The 21,755-nt window shown below is 40.2% G+C and overlaps 1 protein-coding gene across 2 annotated transcripts in view; it reads right to left on the reverse strand.

Annotated features, from left to right (window-relative positions):
• Positions 1–21,755, reverse strand: part of abcc5 (ATP binding cassette subfamily C member 5) — a 39,910-nt gene that overhangs the window by 13,853 nt on the left and 4,302 nt on the right. For both annotated transcript variants that reach the window (XM_089135297.1, XM_089135298.1), the window contains exons 3-17: positions 15,532–15,680; positions 14,857–15,012; positions 13,691–13,835; positions 8,844–9,077; positions 8,472–8,645; positions 8,239–8,386; positions 7,248–7,396; positions 7,048–7,155; positions 5,964–6,317; positions 5,809–5,880; positions 4,814–4,938; positions 3,365–3,437; positions 2,792–2,995; positions 2,576–2,719; positions 369–465 (exon numbers count right to left, since the gene is read on the reverse strand). In XM_089135297.1, coding sequence (XP_088991423.1) covers positions 369–465; positions 2,576–2,719; positions 2,792–2,995; positions 3,365–3,437; positions 4,814–4,938; positions 5,809–5,880; positions 5,964–6,317; positions 7,048–7,155; positions 7,248–7,396; positions 8,239–8,386; positions 8,472–8,645; positions 8,844–9,077; positions 13,691–13,835; positions 14,857–15,012; positions 15,532–15,680 — 2,332 coding nt within the window. The remainder of the gene's footprint in view (positions 1–368; positions 466–2,575; positions 2,720–2,791; positions 2,996–3,364; positions 3,438–4,813; positions 4,939–5,808; positions 5,881–5,963; positions 6,318–7,047; positions 7,156–7,247; positions 7,397–8,238; positions 8,387–8,471; positions 8,646–8,843; positions 9,078–13,690; positions 13,836–14,856; positions 15,013–15,531; positions 15,681–21,755) is intronic.

Raw genomic sequence — 21,755 nt, forward strand, 5'->3', positions numbered from 1 at the left:
ACCGGGAAGAATTTGCATGCAGGTATGATGTTCAGTGTATTCATCAGGAGCAGTTTCCATTAACTGTTTATGTTAGGATTGTGTATTTATCATGGTAACTGTTGTTTCTGTAACCCCAAAATACCACTATTTTTACTTTTGTGCAATTTTCTATATTTTTTAAATGACTTTGGTGGTTCATACCAACTTTCATACTAACTTTATTGTATTAACGAAGTAGTTTGGGACTACCATTTTTTTTTATAGGAATAAAAAAATTGGGTCGCAGCTTAATAACCTACGGAAAATGTTAATCCGATGGCCAAACCAGTTGAGAATCACTGATGTAGCGCACAGTATAAATTACAGTTTAACATGCTCATACTTACCATCATCCTGATTGACTGTTTTCTCTTTTTTGACAGATCCTGCTTTTTTGCTCTCTAAGGGTTTCTTCAGGGAACTCCCAGATTTCTTATTCGGAACCTGAGGTGACACAAAATCACAGAATCGAGACATGCAATGAGCAAGAACTGATGTTGCTGTTGAAAAAGAGCTGCGTAAACATTTAAAACTTCTCCTTTTCGAGTCACACGGGTTTGGAACGACATGAGGGTGATGGTTTTTGGTGAACTGTCTGCGAACTATTTCACCATCTTCCCTATTTCATCTGTTTTACATAAAACATGAACTTTAACCCAAAAATGATACTTCTGTCAGTATGACTTTCTTTACTTTGTGCATTACAAAAGACGATATTTTAATAATGTTTTAGATGTTTTGTCCATTTTATGAAATACCGTATAAAGGCCTGATCTACTTCAAGCGAAATCGAAGAACCAACTTCTGTGTCGTAATTTCAAACAAAATCAGGCCAAAGCGAAGTTCGTTTGCTGTTCATTTTGGGAGTTCAAAACAGCTTGCCAAAGCAAATAGTGTTGTGTTTGTTTTGTTATTGAGAGGAACACATATTAACATATTCATCTAACCGTCGCTCTCAACAGTGGGCGGCGACGGATGTTCGCTAACAGTATTTTGCTGGTCACGTGTTTCGAACTTCATTTTACCCCTAAGGCCGTGTGTCCACCAAAGCGCTTTTAGCCAGCTGAAAATGTTAGACGCTTGAGAGCGTTTTGGCAGCGCAGCGCTTTTTCCGTTGAGGCTAATGCTGTCAAATGATTAAAATATTTCATCGCGATTAATCGCATTAATGTCATAGTTAACTCGCGATTAATCGCACATTTTTATCTATTCTAAATGTCTCTTGATTTATTTTCTCACATTATTTTTTCTCATTTTAATGCTCTTATCAACATGGAAAAGTGGATCGGCTTGCTTTGTGCAAATGTTTTTTATTAAAAACAACATTGGCATACTGTGTTCGATTTCACACTAACACTCACACTTGGAGCAAATAATCTCTCAATGTAACACTCCATCAATAAAAGGGTGAAAGAAATACTGACGAGGTCCTGATGTTGACGAGGGGGCGGAGAATTCGCATCATCTGTGTGTGTGTGTGTGCTTGGCAATCAAGTGGTATTTCAGACTGGATGTGCTGCGATGAGGATTGCTCAGTTCACAACGACAAAACACACAGATCACTTTGGTCTTGTCAATTGAACCATTTGGCAACTTTTTAGTAAAGTAAAGTTTCCATTCAGAATATTATTGGCATCCATTTCGGCGTCTCGCACTCGTCATCCACTCAAAACGCAACGTTAATCAACTATTTGGCCGGCTCGCAAGCCCAAACAAGTGTGTGCGGCGTGCCAGTTGTTTTGTTTCCGGTCTAGCTAGACCGGTCTTGACCGTTAATCGCACGATAAAAAAATTGACGCCGCTAAAATGGGTTTGCGTTAACGCCGTTAATAACGCATTTAACTGACAGCCCTAGTTTAGACGTTTCGTTGCTATGATACAGAATATCCGCAGCACAGTTTACTTGTAACTGATTTCGCAGATAATTTGTTTCATACTAAAAATGTTCGGTTAGCTCTGCTGGTTGATGTCGTTGTACAGAAACAATGTTGTGACAGTTGGTCGGTGAGGTATTAGCCCCGCCCCTCCTCCACTGTGACCTGACGGCTGGGTGAAAAGTGACAGTGATGAGCAAGTTTTATCCAAAGTTGAACATTTTTCAACTCTCGGCGACCAGTAAAAAACTTTGGGCGCTTCAGCGTGAAAAAAAAGTTCAGCGCCTCGTTACGCTCATGCCGTTTAAAAAACGCGGCGCTCCCATTGAAAACTATTGAAAACAAACACCAGGCGCGTGGAAAAACGCTTTGGTGGACACCCTAAGCGAAGAACATTGCTGTCAGTATATCGGGGCCTTAAGCGACCTTTGACCTTTGAGCTCCAAAAATGACAAAGTGTGAAATTAATTAATCCAGAATCATCTGAAGCAGCATGATTGTTTAGTATAATAAACGGACTGAAATTTAAGCCTTTATTCCTTGAAACTCAAATCAACTATCATCAACCATTATTGGTTCTTGCACATCATGCGACAAAAGCTTTGTCACAACATGAAGGTGAGTAAATGATGATAAAGTTTGAATTTTTGGCTGAAGAGTCTGACTAAAGAGATACTGACCTCAATGATGTGTGTTTCTCCCAGTTGAAGGGTGTTAAACATGGCGGCGTAGTCTCCATTCACATTCATCAGGTCCTCATGGCTGCCTTGCTCAGTGATGCTGCCGTCCCGCACGACGATCACGTCATCACAGTCCACCAGATACTGATAACAGAAACGCCCAATACTTCAGTGGCTTTCAAAGATCTCACATAACAGGGTTGTAATGTGCCGTACCTGTAGCTGGTGAGTGACAAAGATGACGGTCTTGCCCCGCAGCTGCTTCTTAATGGCGTTGTTAAAGATGTGATTTCCGACATGAGCATCCAGAGCACTTAAAGGGTCATCGAGAATATAAATGTCCCGGTTGCTGTATAAAGCCCGCGCCAGGCTCACCCGCTGACGCTGACCACCGCTCAGGTTGGCGCCACGTTCACCAATCTGACAGAGGGAATCACACCACGTATAAAACATTGGCCCTGATTATAGGCTCATTGTAAATGAGAATTTAGTGCTTGTATCAAATTATTATTCTATTTGTAGCTCGGGTCTATCGGTATCTCTGCTGATTAGTGATGCACCAATGTTCTTTTTTTACCGAAACAACTGAAATTTAAGTTTTTCGTTAGCCGAAAACCAAAAGTAAAGTTTATTTAATAATCAATATTAATATATAAACCTTTAAATTGCACATTTCTATATATATTTTGTGATTGTGTAATTATGTTTCTACTCTGAAAGCTAATCCATATCGGTCGATCCCTAATTCTTACTCATTACTACTGTTGGTTTTTCTGTAGGATGTGTTACCTCAGTCAGGTCAGAAAGAGGGAGGATGGCCAAGTCTGGTCTCAAGCAGCAGGCACTCAGTACAGCCTGATACCTGCAGGAGACATGTCAGAGATACAGGGCGATCAGATATGATCAAATATCAAGCAAGGTGCCATTGCATCTATAATACGTAAACTATATTTCATCAGGAGGCGTGTGGAGGCTATTCAATGACAAAGAACAAGTGTTCAAGGTTGTCCGTGCTCATTTTATCTCTGTGCTGAGTCACGCACCGCCTGCAGACTCTTTTTACTGGCTCAGCCCTCTAGTGTACTTCCTGCTGACTCAAACACATTATTCATTGCTGTAGTGCAGGCATCTGGCGAACCAAATGTACTGACGCGTTTCGTTAAAAAAGGGCCCGGGATACTTCAAGCGAAGTTGACGAACAAACAGGTGTGGCATCATTTCAAACCAAATCAGGCTAAAACGAAGTTTGTTTGTTTCAAAACAGCTTGACAAAGCAGACTGTCCAGAAAAGATTGCTTTGGGGGGCAAACACCTTCGGAATACCATTGGTCTGTGGTGATTACGTAAAAGGTGTGGTTTTGTGGCTCCGCCTTCTTTGACATGAAAAGGTTCTCCGGTTCATTTCTTCTGCTTTATGCTTTCTTAAAGGGATACTCCACTTTTTTTGGAAATAGGCTCATTTTACAACTCCCCCAGAGTTAAACTGTTGAGCTTTATCGTTTTTGAATCCATTCAGCCGATCTCCGGTTCTGGCGGTGCCACTTTTAGCATAGCTTAGCATACATCATTGAAGTGGACAAGACCATTAGCATTTCTCAAATGTATGCCAGATGACTCTTTTAGAGGGGACTGTTGCTGTTGATGGAGATTTCGCGTATGTGTGCGTCACATTATTACGCCTGCTGCACTCATGGTACGGCGGCAGTAAAGTTTCTTGATTATTACGCAGGAATGAGAGTATAGTTCCTAGCCATATCAGCCTAGAAAATCGCAACTTTACATTTTCCGTCAGATGTAACTATAGAAGAGTTAAGTTTTAAATAGGAAAAATATCGAAACTCTTTGGTCATTTTTTTTTGAGAAATGCTAATGGTCTTATGCACTTCAATGATGTATGCTAAGCTATGCTAAAAGTGGTAGCGCCAGAACTGGAGATCGGCTGAATGGATTCAATAACGGTAAAACTCAACAGTTTAACTCTGGGGGAGTAGTAAAATGAGCTTATTTCCAAAAAAAGTGGAGTATCCCTTTAAAATGCTGTTTTCTCACAGCTGTCATTTTAGTCGTGTTCATTTTGTTATTAGGAGGAAAGAGCACATCACATATTTACATAGTCATCCAAACGGCGCTCTCAGCAGTGTGTGCGGTCTCGGATGTTCGCTGACAGTAGAGCGCTGCAAAGATGTTTCCGACTTATTTTTACCCCTAAGCGAAGAACGAAAAAGAACTGGTGCTTACCTCTCTTCCTCCATTTCCTTGCCAAACAGGATATTGTCACGAAAGGATGCATTGAGAATCCAGGCTTGTTGTGCCACATACGCGAAATCTCCATCTACAGCAACAGTCCCCTCTAAAAGAGTCATCTGGGATACACACACAACAGTGGATCTGAGGATTTCTAAACACATCTAATGGATCAATGAATGACAGCTGCCCTTTAAATCCAGTAGCACCTCATTGCAGTACACAAGATCTAGGGGGCGGAGTCGGATCCAGATGTGAGGGGTGGAGCTGGGTTGGTTTAGGGGTGGGGCTAGGGATCGGGGGTGGAGCTGGGTAGGTTTAGGGGTGGGTTTAGGGATCGGAGGGTGGAGCTAAGGTAGGTTTAGGGGTGGGGTTAGGGATCGGAGGGTGGAGCTGGGTAGGTTTAGGGGTGGGGTTAGGGATCGGGGGTGGAGCTCAGTAGGTTTAGGGGTGGGGTTAGGGATCGGGGGGTGGAGCTGGGTAGGTTTAGGGGTGGGGTTAGGGATCGGGGGGTGGAGCTAGGTAGGTTTAGGGGTGGGTTTAGGGATCGGGGGTGGAGCTAGGTAGGTTTAGGGGTGGGGTTAGGGATCGGGGTGGAGCTCGGTAGGTTAGGGTTAGGGTTAGGGATCGGGGGTGGAGCTGGGTAGGTTTAGGGGTGGGGTTAGGGATCGGGGGGTGGAGCTCGGTAGGTTAGGGTTAGGGTTAGGGATCGGGGGTGGAGCTGGGTAGGTTTAGGGGTGGGGTTAAGGATCGGGGGGTGGAGCTCGGTAGGTTTAGGGGTGGGTTTAGGGATCAGGAGGTGGAACTGGGTAGGTTTAGGGGTGGGTTTGGGGATCAGGGGTGGAGCTGGGTAGGTTTAGGGATCGGGGGACTAGGTAGGTTTAGTTTTTTGTAAGGTGGGAGGAGTTGGATCTGGATCCGATTCCTCCCCGTGGATTTCATGTTCTGCAGTGAGGACCATCTCTTTAAATCAGACAATAAACGCTCACCTGGCCAAGAATGGCAGAGATGAGAGATGTTTTGCCACTTCCCACACTGCCACACACACCGACCAGCTTCCCCTAAAGATTCAAACACATGAATGATTATTATTCCTTGTCATCTCGACCATTATAAATCGACCAACTTTTAGAAAGGCAAAGACCTTTTGTATAGTGAGATCGATGCAGTGAAGAGTTCTTTGCAGCCGTTGGCTGATGGTCGGCACTTGAAGGGTGTGATCTTCAGGACTGGACGCCATGTCTCCAGACACATCATGCAACAGCTGGCCATGCGTTTCCTCTTCCAAAATCACATGATGTTTCGGGTCATCCCGCTGCCGACGCTTCTTGCGACACCCTCTCATTCCGAGGCCTATATAGGGTGTACCACGGGGTGAAGGCTGGGCGCTGTGACCCCCCGTTTCCCAAGCCAAGCTGGCACCAGTCATCTCTACTGCAACGGAGGGATTACTTGGCTGCTCACGGATCATCTTGACCTCGGCCATCAGCAGCAAACTCTGGAGGAAAATGGAGGACTCCATTTATAACACTTACAGGTGCGAAATATAATACAGAACACAGAGCCTGTTTGTCTTTCTTGTTTCTTTTAAACTATTTAATTAAACTGAGGTTTCTTAAATAATGTCTGCATATTTCAGTATCCATGTAATTTTCTTCACCCTTCAGGCAATTTCACTCGCAACAATGTTTCTGAATGCAATCAAAGCAATGTAAAGCTAAAGCAGGTGATTGTATTTAAGCTTCAAAATTAATTTGTGAAAATTATCATGATTGAACAACACATGTAAGAAACATAAACGGTTGGTCAGAGAGCTTATTTTCTGCAATAATCCAAAAGCCAATGGAAAAATCCAGTGTGATGCTTTCCAGGTTGGCCTAAAAAAATACATAATCACTGCAGTCATGTTAGTCTTACGCACACCCCTTCAAGTAAAGTGTTACCCAAATGTATAATCTGTGTAATGAGGGTGAGCTGGGTGGCAACTGGAGCTTTTCAATGTGGCATTATTCTGAGAAGAACAGCCCCATTCCTATGTTATTCAGCCAAATCCCCAAGATCATCTATTTGGACCAAATCAAACACACCTGAACCATACCACCTGCTCCAACACCTGGATTTACAGTGTGTGCCTTGATAACACGAGGCAAAACACACACTAAAAGGACAGAGAAAATCTTGACAGAGGTGAAAGTGACTATTTGTAGAAAGAGGCACAGAAAGCTCACCTTGAACCTATCAATGGCGACAGATGCCTCCGAGAGAGATTTGACAGAAAATGGGGTGACCTTCAGGGCAAAGGTCATGGAATTGAAAACAGTGACGACAGTAAATGCCTAGACAAAAAAAGAAGAAGTAAAGAGTCAATGCATGAGTTCATTAATACTCTGGTAATGATTAAACTTCAAAACAAGGACTGTAACCCCACCTGTGCAGCGGTAAGGTCATAGCCTAGCAACATGTGGGTGGAGAACGTCGCCACACTGGCAATCACAACGACGATAGGTGCCACGCCAACTGTGATGCTCTGAAAATATCCTGTTTTTTCCAAGATCTGACGCTCCTCCTCTCTAATTCCTGTTTGATGGTGCGCAATTATTAGCGAAAACGTATGCATAGAAATAAGTCAAACCAGGGTTATCACCGTTAACTAAAACAAAAAACTTGAAATAAAACAAACATTAAATTAAATAAAAATATACAAAAACTAGTGTACATCATTTTCTCATTTTTGTAGTACTAAAATAACTAAAACTACAATTTTATAAAAACTGCTTTTAACAAATTAAAATGTAAATAGAAATAAAAAAAAATTAAAAAAATACTAACAAAATACTATAACCAAACGCAAGTAAAAAAAAAAAAAAAATCAAATCAATGATACTAAAATATATAGACATATTTTAAATAGGGCTGTCAAATAATTAATCGCGATTAATCGCATACAAAATAAAAGTTTGTGTTTACATAATATATGTGGATGCACTGTGTATAATCATTTTATATATATATAAACACACACACATGCTTGTATATATTTAAGAAATATTTTCATGTATATAGATTTATATATAATTTATATTATATATAAACATTTAATATAAATAATATTCTTTTCTTAAATATACATGCATGTGTGTGTATTTATATATATATACACAAAATAACTATACACAGTGCACCCACATATACTATGTAAACACAAACTTTTATTTTGGATGCGATTAATCGCGATTGATCGTTTGACAGCCTTTATTTATAAATATTTAAAACACAAATAAAAATGAGAAAAACACAAGATAATTACTAGAATTAAAACAGAGAATATTAAAACAAACATAATTCAAAATATACATAAAAACTATAATGGTATATCAATGATTTTAAATGTAACACTAAGCCAAAAAACAACAACTTACTTCGTACAGCTTGTGAGAACGCCTTAACCCAGGCGTACATCTTAATGAACTTGATGTAGTTCAGAATCTCATTCATCTTTTGAACACGCTGGTCGGTCACGGCGACACCTTTCCTCCTGAAGTATGCCGTCAGCCTGGAGCTGAACATCTACCGGCACAGGAAAAACACAGCGGCATTACGACGGCAACTCCCGGTGGTAGAAACGAGACAAAGCAGGGACCGAAAACCTCACCATGGTCGGGTAGAAGAGGATGAAAACGGCAGACCCCAGCAGAGAAGTCGGCCCCAACACAGACAAGTTGTATCCCATTCCCAGCACGGCCACCAGGGGGCCTCCAGCCAACAGGCTGCCCACCACGGCGGCTTCAAACATGCGCTGCCCGTCACTCGAGCACATATTGATCAACTGAAGAGAAAAGCGACACGAGCATTGGCAAGATGTGCGACGCATACCACCGTGAAATATATTTGCGGCCATCACCTTCTTTTTCTTTCACTCTTCATCTCTTCACCATTCAACACCCTAGGATATCTGCTCCTAACCTTCCTCAATGTCCAACTCATTAATGCGAAAAAACTCCTCGTCTGTCCCTCAACACCGTACCTGTCCCATGCTCTTCTCCCGGAGGCTGCGCAGACGCAGTATCTTGTGGAAGGCCATGGTCAGGACGGCTCCGCGCAGACGGGTGCCGGTGCGGTAGTTCAGCCCCCAGGTGAGGGCGAGGGACCAGGAGCGAATCAGCTCGGTGGCCAAGAGGCCCAGCACCAACAGCAGGCCGTAGGGCAGGTCGGGTTCGCTCTTCTGCGTGTACTCCAGTAACCGCCTCACCACAAACGCCTGGGGAGAGGGAGGACGAGCAAGGGGGCGACAGGACACAGCAGGCGTGACTGAGGATACGAACATACGATTGCACCACACCACTGCGATGATTACACTCAAACAGCATTTTATGACCTTCCTCATCACAAAAAACATCATTCTGCTATTACATATGTCATTCGGCAGAAAAAGGTGATCATTGATTGTATGCTACGTGTGTACGGGGACATCATCATAAAACACTGGACTGGAGAGACAATGTCAAGCCTGTGTTCTAATAGTTTACCTTATTTGGCCCTTTTCTCTAGCCTTTGGAAAAGAACAGAGACAATACCATTTAGCAAAGTGAATCATGGACATAATGCCCCTTGTTTGTGGATTCAAAGACTTTTTACCTACAGTCACATCAGGTTGGGGGTACAGGATGGAGACGTACTTTTGTTTTAACACCTGAAAATTAATATCAATTATATCAATCATTAGTAGCAGAGAGTGCGGAAGCACAAAACACTGAAGACTTTTAACAGCTGACACAGTTCATAACACACACACACACACGCAGTCGCACACACACTGTTCTCAAAATATCATGCACATACGCAGTCAAGGATATGCACACATAAACTGGGAATACGGGCAAACCCATGTGGTTGCTTTTATTAATGAAACCTTGAATATTTAACCTTGAAAGTTGAAACATTCAGCAGTTAAAGGTTTACAAAGATCAAAAAACAACAACAAAAAAAAAACATGGATCAGGCAAATCAATACTTGTGAGAGGAAAAAACAAAAGACATTGTTTCAGTCAGACATAATGCCAAAAGAAAAATCACACATCTAGTTCTTTGAGAGTCCATTCGCGAGTTGTCATCACTTAAAAGCTGTCCCATTTACTCTTAAATCAAGGTTAGCGGGGCCCTGAATGACGCACATCTTACGAGACCCATCTACACCACATAGTCGCCCGAAAAGGTGTCCGTGAAATTGGTCAAAAATCCAGCAACACATTGAGGACAAAAGGTGTGGGTCTGAAAACTGCCTGTATGGATCTCTCAAAGTTGAGAGCGTTTCAGTCCAAAACAAGAAACCCCAGCGACATTAAAAAAAACACAAAAAAAAACAACAACCCACAAGTCCGTTTTCCGTTGGGCCAAAGAGCTGGCGTATGGGACAGATATCTGGAGAAGTCTGAATCAAATGTCCATTGGCGCAAAATCTTGCCCACGTTCGTCATCGGACACACATTGCACAGTTTGACAACCAGTTACCCAACCTTAACACATTCAGTTCGCTGAATCATTTCAAAACACGACATGAGATGCGAATAATTACAGAGATCAAATGAGAGAGGGGAAACGGAAAGAAAGAGAGAGAAGGGCAGCAAACAGCATTAACTCTTGATCCAGCCCTGCATAAGAAACATGCCCTTACCTCCCAGGAATCCTCACCGGCTCTGCCTGCCGTATGCTCGCCCCGCACGTTAAATGGACACCCTGTGGAGTCTAAAGAATAGCCTCTGTCACATGTCACACACATGGGGACCCAGCGACCTCTGACCCCTAACTCCAATCTGAACCCCCCCCCCACCCACTCCCACAGACACCCACCTTCCTTTACAAACCACCCCTGACCTCAGTCATCAGAGCAAGGACAGGTCTCTCTTCAAGGAGAAGTTGCTAAATATAGACAACAGGGAGAAAAAGTCAGTGGATGATTAAACAGATTGAAATCCAAGCATTTTGATAAACCCGATTTTCTCCGAAAGATTGAAGGAGACAGAGCCTTGCTGTGTCGCCCTTGGTGGGACAGTGACAGAAGCTCTCCTTGAAGAATATGTTAGCCTATCCTCTCTACGCTAGACTACATGCAATGCCCCTCGTCTTAAGTTATACCCCAAATCTATCATTTCATAGCGGGCCATAAGAACAGATACTTTCCTTATTATCTACCCGATGATGATAACACCACATATATAAAACACCTGGAACCTGGAAGGCAACAGACAAACAGAAACTTTCACAGGCATCGAGCAGCAGTTTTTTTTTTAACAGGTGTAATCCAAATTGTTGTTGTTTTTGGAAGTGAAACTCTTTGAGTCATTTATCTTTCACTTTCTTTTGCTGATAATTTACTCACCCTCATGTCATCCAAGATGTCCATGACTTTTGATGAAAGGTTTTTGATAAAAACATTCCAGGATTTTTCTCCATATAATGCACTTCAATGGGACTCAAATGGTCCAAATGAGAGTTTCAGTGCAGCTTCAAAGGGCTTTAAACGATTCCAGACGATGAATAAGGGTCTTATATAGTGATACGATCGCTCATTTCAAAAATAAATAACAAAGTTTAAGTTTCATAAGCTCAAATGCTCGCCTTGCTCTGTTCTGTGATGCGCGTTCGTGACTCTCCTGTTCAAACTCGTTCATCGAAATGAACAAATCTTTTTTCGAGTCATTTCGTTGAATGAACCAAATGACTTGAAAAAAGATTAGTTCATTTTTAAGAACGAGTTCGAGTCGAGCAAGGCGAGCATTTGTGCTTATAAAACTTAAAGTTTTTAATTTATTTTTGAAATGGCCGATCGTTTCGCTTGATAAGACCCTTATTCATCGTCTGGTGTCGTTTAAAGCCCTTTGAAGCTGCACTGAAAGTCTCATTTGGACCCTGAACCATTTGGTTCCCATTGAAGTCCATTATATGGAGAAAATCTTGGAATGTTTTCATCAAAAACCTTCATTTCTTTTCGACTGAAGAAAGAAAGACGTGGACATCTTGAATGACATGGCGGAGAGTAAATTATCAGCAAACGTTTTTTTTAAAAGTGTACTCCTTTAAAATTTCAGGAAGGTTCAGATTAATATCATTTGGCCTTAGCTATTAGACTTGATTAAAGGTGAAGTGTGTCACTTCTACACAACTGGCAGCACCAAGCAGAATTGAAAAATACTTTAGTCCCGCCTCTAACCCAAACCAAAAAGTGCATTAATGCCACCCACTTTTTCAGCGGTGTTTGCTCCATAAGTATTTTTCCATTCATTTCATCCAAAGGGATTTTTAAAAAAGTTTTTGTTAAAGGGTTATACGCCATGACCCGAAACAACCAGCTATGAGATGATACACAACAGTAAGGTATAAGACTGTAAACTTTAAAGCTTTAAGGCCTGTTCACACCGGGACGAATTTCGCACGCGTTATTCGCCGACATTTAACGCCTCGTGACTAAACAAAGGGCGCCAATATGAGTGTGCACACCGACGCGTAAAAGCGTCATTTTTTAAAAAATGCCTCAGGTTCATTTATTTAGTTTGACGTGCTGCGTCAAAAACTATCCGACCAATGAGATTGGCGCTTTTGTTCACGTGTTTGGAGCTTCTGAAGTTACAGTAAAACACAACTAGGGGGCGCTTAAACACAAAACGGTCTTGCCGAGCACACATATGCAACGGCGAAGAAGATATACACCAAGTAGCGCCGTCTACACTGCCAGGAAAAAATAAGACGAGGAAGATGCGAGTCAAGATGAATGTAGAGCTGCTAATCTCGTTGGTGCAAGAACATAAAGAACTGTATGACAAACGCGACAGGGACTACAAACATCTTGATAAAAGAAAACTGATATGGAGTGGAATTGCAGAGCAAATTGGCGCCATCTAATGTCAGGGACTGAATTTACATGTTTACTCGGCTCATCGTCAGAGAAAATCGTTTGGGTGTGAACACAAAAAACGCGTTGAAAAACGCTGACGAATAACGCACGCTGATATTCGTCCCGGTGTGTACGGGCCTTTAGTAAGGGAAAGAGCAACCATGAAGCACTGCCAATGACAATCAAATTTAAAAAGGAATCATTTAAAGTTATTGATTATAGTTATTGATCGACTCGATTACATCATTTGATGCGTTTCTTGCGCAATTGACTCACCGAAACTCTCTGATTGGTGGAATGTTCTGTACAGCATCATGGGTAATGTAGTTTTTCACCACAAATTAAGACGTTCGTTTTAAGACGTATAATAATAATGCGAACGGATGGCTAAATAGCATATACAATCAGAGCTCACAGTAGGTCTGTCTAAGTTATTGTTTCTACCGACTGTTGAACTCTATTGGATGATGTCATTACATCCGGCTGGGCTGCTCAAAAAGATTTGCAGGTCCATTTGGTGCCGTTAGTGGCGTAGAAATGACATACTTGCATAATATTACATGGTAACATCTCAATTATTAAAGTTTTATGACGAGAAAGTCTAAATATATGGTAAAAAGGTGCGGAAAAGTTGTAATACTCTTTTGGTGTTGGCACAAGTCATCATTAAGGCACTTTATAAATAGCATTGATTGTTAAATTAATTGATAAAATGGTTTTAGGAGCCACACTGGAAACATCACTGATGTCAAGCAGATCAGTTCTGATACCCAGTGACAATGTAACACAGTAACACCTTCAATTCCCCATCTGAACACTCACCTGAGCATTTGAGAGGGGCAGGTATTTGATAGGTGGATCTACAAAGCTAATAATACACAGATAGACAGATGGAGAAAGATAGAGCAAGAGTGGGAGAGATAGACAGAGGGAGAAGAAAAGACACCAGAAAGACACAACAGAGCTTAGATGGTGTTACTTACTGGGCCACTGAAGCCTGCGAGTTGAGTAACCATAAGGCAGAGGATGGACAGCAGGAGACGCGTGCGGCAAAAATGCCAGACCACACGACGAAGAGACGCCCCCTCCCCTCGTGTCCTGATTTCTTCATCCCACAACCCGGCCAGCCTGTGGAAATGAAGGGGTTCATATGTAATGCATCTACCAATCAAACCTGTCTCCAGGTCCATTTAGCACTAACGAAAGTGTTAAGAAGTAATAAACAATGTTGCATTTACCCCAGGAAAAGCTCATTAGTCAATTAAAAAAATAACTCTAGAGGGGAGCATTTTGCTAAATAAATGCACTACGTTACATATTCATTATATTTGTACTTAAAGGAGTAGTTCACTTTTTAAAAAAAACTCCTAGATGTCCATGTCTTTCTTTCTTCAGTCGAAAAGAAATTAAGGTTTTTGATGAAAACATTCTCCATTTTTCTCCGTATAATGGACTTCAATGGGAACCAAACGGTTCAAGGTCCAAAAGACCGTTTCAGTGCAAACTGCAAACTGTTCAAAGGTGATTCCAGATGATGAATAAGGGTCTTATCAAGCAAAACGATCGCTCATTTAATAAATAAATAACAAAGTTTTAAGTTTTATAAGCTCAAATGGTCGCAGTTTGCACTGAAACTGTCTTTTGGACCTTGAACCGTTTGGTTCCCATTGAAGTCCATTATATGGAGAAAATCCTGGAATTTTTTCATCAAAAACCTTAATTTCTTTTCGACAGAAGAAAGAAAGACATGGACATCTTGGATGACATGGGGGTGAGTAAATTATCAGCAAAAGTGTTTTTTAAAGTGAACTACTCCTTTAACTTGTTGGTGATGTTTTGATTATTGAATGCTTATCTGAATAAATCTGTCAGGAAAACAAGTTTCTATGACAGAAAATCATGTGGGGAAAAAAATCCTAATTGTTATGTGAAATCTTTGTTTACAGCTCACAATTGAATACATAGCAACTGAACTTAATAATTAGGACTCTGTTGTTCATTTTAATCTTAGATATGCATCAACTGACAGGGTCCCCTGTATAGTTTACAGCTTTATGTTTAATGTACTTCATATTGAATCAAATACCCAGCCCTACTGTATAACCACTTTGGTACCACTAAATGAGGAGGCTGCCGTATCAGTACTCACCTGCGACGATTGGTCTCACAACTCTCGAACTGTGACACAGCCCATATATCCTCTAGAAACAGCTGACCCTTCTTATGGGCCAACATAGCCAACGAGGTCAACCAATTAAATGTCATAAAAGAGAAGAGGCCGGCGTTATCCACTGGATGTTGATACCTGTGATGACAATGAGAAACAGACAAGAGACATGGATTAGTCCCTAATCTGGGCCACCCAGTGTGAGTCCTACGTGCCTTTCTCAGCGACACAATACAGTATACACAATCTATTCTCGTGAAACTGTATTTGAACTTAATCACTGCGCCCTGACATTTTAATAGTTTTTTTACCCAAATGCTGCTTTTGTTTAAATTCAGCAAAGAAGTCTATACTGTGCTCTCTCATCTCCTGTGTTGTCTTATTGTGGACCATGAATCAGTGTAACTTGCATTAAACCGCAATGGTGACTTGCACTCGAGAATCAAAAAGTAAATTTTCTATTTCTATCTCTTTTACAGTTGTTCAGTTCAGTTGTTTTTGCCCTCATATTGGCCCTGTCTAAACTTAATATTTTACATATAAGTAGGGGTGTGACGGTTATAGACCAAAGCGCCCTCGCCCTCAGATCACTTGAACGTGGCTGTGGTTACAAGAGGTAAAAAATGAAAGGCAATAATCAGTAACTTTAGTACGTACTTGCTGGTGGAGCGGATGGGCTTGAGCACACCGACACTGTGGTGGTATTTGCTTCTCCCGACTTCGTCCTCCAACTCTTTCGCGTCAGCTGCATTGCCGCCATCCAATGAGAGGCCACCCTCAGCTCTCGCTGCCGTTTCAAAAGCATCCTGGGAGAAACGTCAGCAGATCAGGTGTTTAACTTCCAGTTTGTTTGGTTTTTTTAAAAAATGCATTCGTTGCATTCAGCACATTTTCATGGAAAGATGTGACAATGCAAAACAATTATGGCAGGAAATGAAAGAAGACATGTTTGTCAGCATGTATTGGGCAAGATCAAATATCATCAGCAGAAAAAAAAAAGAAAAAAAACAGAGGAAGGAAACCAGTCAGACTCCTGAAACCACGCAACACATAATGTCCAATAATTCCAAGGGTAAAAAACCCTCCAGTCTCGTGCTGCACGCGGCATTAAACACAGACAGCTGATGAAGACCAGAATTGCTTACAGACGTTTAAAGTCATGTGTTTTTGCTTAACAAATTACTGCCAAAATAGTTTACAAGACTGTTTAAGGCATGACACTACAGGGGACTAAGAGACGTCATCATACGTTCCCCACCTGATAAATCAGTACATTTACTACTGTTTGTTTAAAGTCATTAAAAACGCAAGTTATGATATGTTTTGTATATCCAAAACTGTGAGGCAGGACTTGATTTTGTCTGTGGGGAATTGATTGGACGGTCGTGGTTTGCTATTGGCCGATGTCATGTGAGTGACAGGGTGTCCCTCACACCAATAAACACATCATCAGAGAAGATAAGACGAGTCGCTGCAAGAGGGACGGGAAGTTATGTTGATAACTTATTTTATAAAAAATATTCCATAAACAACAATTGTCCATTTTGATTTCATAGTGTCTTTAAATGTGAAAATGAGGCATTATCGAATTAAATATGCATTCATTAAGATATGTTTAATTTTGTTTACATAATCTTTAGGAGTTAAGGGGTTTTTGGATATTTCTTTTTATCCCTTTTAATCACATAAATAAAAAAATACTGTCAACAGATGAAAAAAAAAACCACCCAAATTTTTAAACATATTTGAAACATAATCAGGCGAATGGGAAAAAAAATGCAAACTGAAATCTACAGAAGCAAATAGATAAAGTGTAATACTATAAACACTTAAATGTGAATTTTCTTTTCACTAGTCTGAAATATGACATGTTATGGAACCAAAATAGCCCAAAATATCAAACCTGACCATAAAAACAGTGGTTTGTAATGTCTTGCCTTAATCAAATCTACTTGACGTGCAATTACACACTGTGACATGTGCCAATGACCACTCTAATAAAACACATTTTAATACAGGCCAGACAACAATAAAGTGTGTGCTGCCCGCAGCCAGCTGAGACAACAGCCTATTATATGGGCCGTTGCCGTTGGTGACGAGTACTGTGGCGTATTCTGCCGACATCCAGGCCGAGCGTTCTGAGCATGCAGAGTGTGTGTCTGTTTATACGTGTGTGTAAGCAAAGGCAGACTCTAAAATCTTTTAAAACCAAGGGAGGCAGAAAAAGCCAGCCGGATTAGCCCCTCTAAAGGGAACAGCATGTACTTTAAAGCCTCACAGGACAGGAATCTTCAAACACCGCTGGTGATATCATCAAACAAACTATGCTCAACTGAAGTCAGCTACTAATCTACAACAATCTACCAAAAAGAGAAAAAAAAAAATTAAATAAAACATCTAATTAGAGATGCACCGATATGAACATTTTGGCCTATACCGATAATGATATTTTTTATATTTGAAAGCCGATAACCGATATATCGGCCGATATATAATTTTTGAAAGTCTGATTGCAAGTCTCACAATTAAAACCCGTTCCCTAACACAATTATAATGTTCTCATTATAATTTCATGTAGCCGATGTGACAGCATATTTAACTATATTTTCCTTTTTGATTCCAATCATATTTCAAGCAATTAAGACCAATCATGTTGAACAGTGTGCATCTTAAGTGTCTCAGGCGTCAAGTGTTGAAGGAAATAATTAATTATTTATCAGCTTCAATATATCAGCCAAATTTTATTATCGGGCCGATAACGATAACATTAAAATGAACAAATATCGGCCGATACCGATATGGTGGCCGATATATCGTGCATCCGTACATCTAATAGACATCACTAAGAATAGAATACACAGGCAGATGAACCAATAGCCAAACAGCCATTTCTGCATTGTTTCAGGATACTCCTGTACATAATGCATCCTTCGTCTTATTGAATGTTTCATGGTTTTCAACAGTAAATTTTCACAAAACTTACATCATTCCCAGTATATTTTGTTGTATGAACATCTAAACATGCAATATATCAAAAGAAAGAACTAAACATCTGCTTTTAAACGAGAACTCCAGTCAATTTTAACATTGTACATTTGGAGTGCTGTCAGTACAGACAAAAACGACAAAAATCGGTGTTGCCTACACCGTGTTATCCTCTTTTTAAAATTCGCACCCTGTTGACTTCAATGGGGCATATTCTAAACCTGCGTTTAGCCTCTTTACATCCTTGATTTGTCATTACGAGTGCACAGCCATGTGAGGGGTGTTATTAAGAGTGACCACGGTCAATCTGACTGCAGTAGATGTGAAAGATTGAGCCCGACCGACAAAGGATTTTGAAGGCCGATACCGATACAAATATTTTGGGGTTTTAAAATCCGATATTCCGATATATTGGCCGATATTTTTTTTTACTTTTTTTAAACTGGACTGGATAGTCACAAATTTTGTCATGCTTATTTGAGTTAAGAGAACCGATGGGGATGTTCTTTTAATTGTTATTCAAGCAATGCATGTCTCGTGACCAACTCAACGAGTGTTGCCAACAGGAACGGTGTAGAGTGCCCTCTGGTGGACAAACTATACAACTCCAACACTCATGACATGGTTCAAGCGTGTTTCGTCCGTTTTTATTTTATTTTTGAAATATTCATTTATCTGCCATTATAACTGCCGATACCGATAGTTTGAAAAATGCCTAATATCGGCCGATAATATCGGTCTGCCGATAAATCGGTCTGGTTCTAGTGAAAGATATTAATAAAAATGATGTTAATTCAGCCAGCTCACATACCTCTATTTACTTCCTGTTTTCAGTCGAGTTCGGGCGACAATCGACTACTGTGGACTTTGACCGAAAACAGGAAAATCGTTTTTGTCTGTACTGACGGCACTCCAAATGTACAAAAAAAATGAGCTCAAATGTTAAAATTGACCGGAGTTCTCCTTTAATCAAGCAAACAAACAAAAAATAATTCCTCGTGCAATTTTTTTACACTTGAATGTGGGTAGGTTCATGAAAAAAAAACATAAAAAACAGATGGAGTAGATCGAGTCAATTAACACCCCCAAAGCTTCACAGTCTTGGGTCGACACTTCATTCAGTAACATTAGTTTTGATTTATACGCCGTTTAATATTTGATGATCGTGTTATTTTACGCAATGCTTCTATCACTTGTTTCTGCTGCTTCTTCGCCTGTGTTTTGATGCGGAGATTGTGTACTCTTTCTGAAGATGCATAATAGCGCCCCCTACCATGTAACTTTGAAAACGTGGATTGCTGGAAAATTCTATCAAAAAAGCTGTGGCAAAGATTGCGGAAAATTTCACTAATGTCGGGAAAAGAGTTAAAGCAATGGAATCATTATAGTTATTCCAGTATAGTTATAAAAATCGGCCCAATTCAAGTAAAATGCATTTTTCTATAATCAACTGCTTTTGAGGAGGCTGCACGATTTGGAGGAAAAATATCTAATTGCAATATTCGAAGTCACGAGGTGTATGGCTTTAACAAAGCACACGACAACAGAGAGTTCACAATAGTTCTTGTGAAGAGAAGAAAATACAACAGAAACATGCAGTCAGACTCCTGTTTAAGCATTTTACATTATTTAATTCCTAGTTAAATTCCTAGTTAAACACATTAAAGTTAATTCCTAGTTAAACACATTAAAATGGCTTTCCTCCATTCCCTCGTACACCGTGAGCAGCCACAGGGGGACGGCAACTGGTCCGACTCGTTGCAGTGTTCAATGTTCAGGTTCTGGGCCGATGGTTGGCTCAGTCTTTCCATCTGGCTCGCTCAGGAGTTCGCTCCGCTCAGAGAGGGACTGGTGACGTACTCCTCGGGGCAAATGGTGCAAACCGATCCATTGTTTACCAGCAACCACTCCACAAACGAAGCGAAAATCCCTCGAGGACCAACACCAGGTAGTCGTGCCTTACACCACTCATTTAGGCTTGTTCGAAAAATAGTCAGGGAAATTGGTATGCCAGGTCTAGAAAGTCACTGGTGTGGTTCCTCTCCATTCCATTCCCTTCCTCCAAACAGGGCAGACGAACGGCCTGCTCTGTTCATAATCTGTTCCTGGTTCCTTCACGAGGTGTGTGGCTTAAACAAAGCACACGACGATGGAAACTTCACAACAGTCCCTTTTATTAAACAAAATCCAAAGGAAACACGCAGAGAGAATAACTAGGAAATAATTTACAACCACAACACAAATGCAAACGAGACCGAATAATGAACAGAAAGAACTCAATGCTTAATGGGATAGTTCACATTTTTGGGTGAACTATCCCTTTAATGGAGAGAGGTAATAAGCTGAACAGAAACCGGAGTGTGGAACTAATAAACAACCGAGGAAACTAACCGGGAACAAGGAGAATAACAACAAAACACAAGAAACTAAACATAACCCTGACATTTCCCTGATAAAATGCTTTTTGAAAAACATTTCCAGGTTTTCTGTGGTTGTTTGTAAGGCTGAACAATTTGGCCAAAAGTTTATGATCAATACATCTATAAATTAATAATAATAATACTTAGCCTATTGTTATAAATATTACTACTACTACTAATTTTAAATAATAATTACAAGACAAAAACAAAATAAGAAATATTACTAATATTTGACTGTAAAATAAAATTCTAGTTATGAAGACAAAATACTCCAAGGCACTGAGTGAGTAGGGGTGTAACAATATATCGTGCCACAATATATCGCAATACAAAAATGCAACAATACGTATCGTGGATAGTCCCCCAAAATAAAAATTACCGTGTGACAAAAAATGAAAGTTTTTAGAGTTTTAGTGTCAGTACTACATTAAACTACTATAATGTTGATATATAATGTATAATAATGCAATGGAGGAATATTTGTGGTTTCTGATAATGCAAAATGACTTCTGTAACTTGACCAGTAAAAAGTGTCCAACGTTATTTTAAATATCTAAATATATCTAGTCAGAAAAAGAGCAAGAATATTCGTCTAAAATTATTCTGCATTTTCAGCTTCAGAATCATAAATATTGTTATTCGGATGTCCCCATTGTCCTTGGGTTACAAGCACAGAGTCCAAGCCTATTCATTTAAACCCATAATGTAATATCAAATTTAGCATTTTAATCAACAGTACATTTTTTGTTAACCTTTTACCATACGTCTAGGAGTATCGCAATAATATCGTATCGTGAGTTTAGTATCGTGATATGTATCGAATCATGACACGAGGGTCTCGTTACACCCCTAGTAAAAAGCCTTTAATTAACTTTTTAATTAATAAAGTGCCTTGGAGTATTTCATCTGTTTACCTCCAGTTGAGCACCAGTGGCTATGTAAAAACACCAGTGTAGCACTTTCTGCTTCTGTTGTTTTGTCAGAAAAATAAAAATACTTAATTTCTACTTTTCAAGCGTTAAACCATACAACCTTCTATTTTTACAGAAAAAGCTTTTCACCAATAATTTGTGATGAAGGTTGGTGTGTGTTGCGTTCCAAAATGCAAACCAGCAGATCATAAGCTGCTCATGTCTAAAAGAACAAAGCGCATTTATTAATTTAATTAGAACTGGGGTGAACTCGATGTTTAGCTTCCATGTCTCATTACTCCACAAAAAATAAAATGACACTAGCAGAAGAGAGGAGCATATCTCTCACTCAGATATCAAGTAGCTATAAAACAACCCCTTATACACTTTCTATCAGTTCCCGATGAATGAAAACCAAAACTCAGCATTTTACTTGAATATGCCGATTCACGATTACAAAAGTGGAAGTACTAGCAAATAACTTTAATTTTTACACATTTTACAACATTACCATGTCAAAATCATGAGCTGAAACGGGTTTGATTGTTTCAAGCATTAACAGACG

Source organism: Pimephales promelas, chromosome 10 (assembly GCF_988280905.1).
Source record: "Pimephales promelas chromosome 10, fPimPro1.hap1.1, whole genome shotgun sequence".
NCBI lineage: Eukaryota > Metazoa > Chordata > Actinopteri > Cypriniformes > Leuciscidae > Pimephales > Pimephales promelas.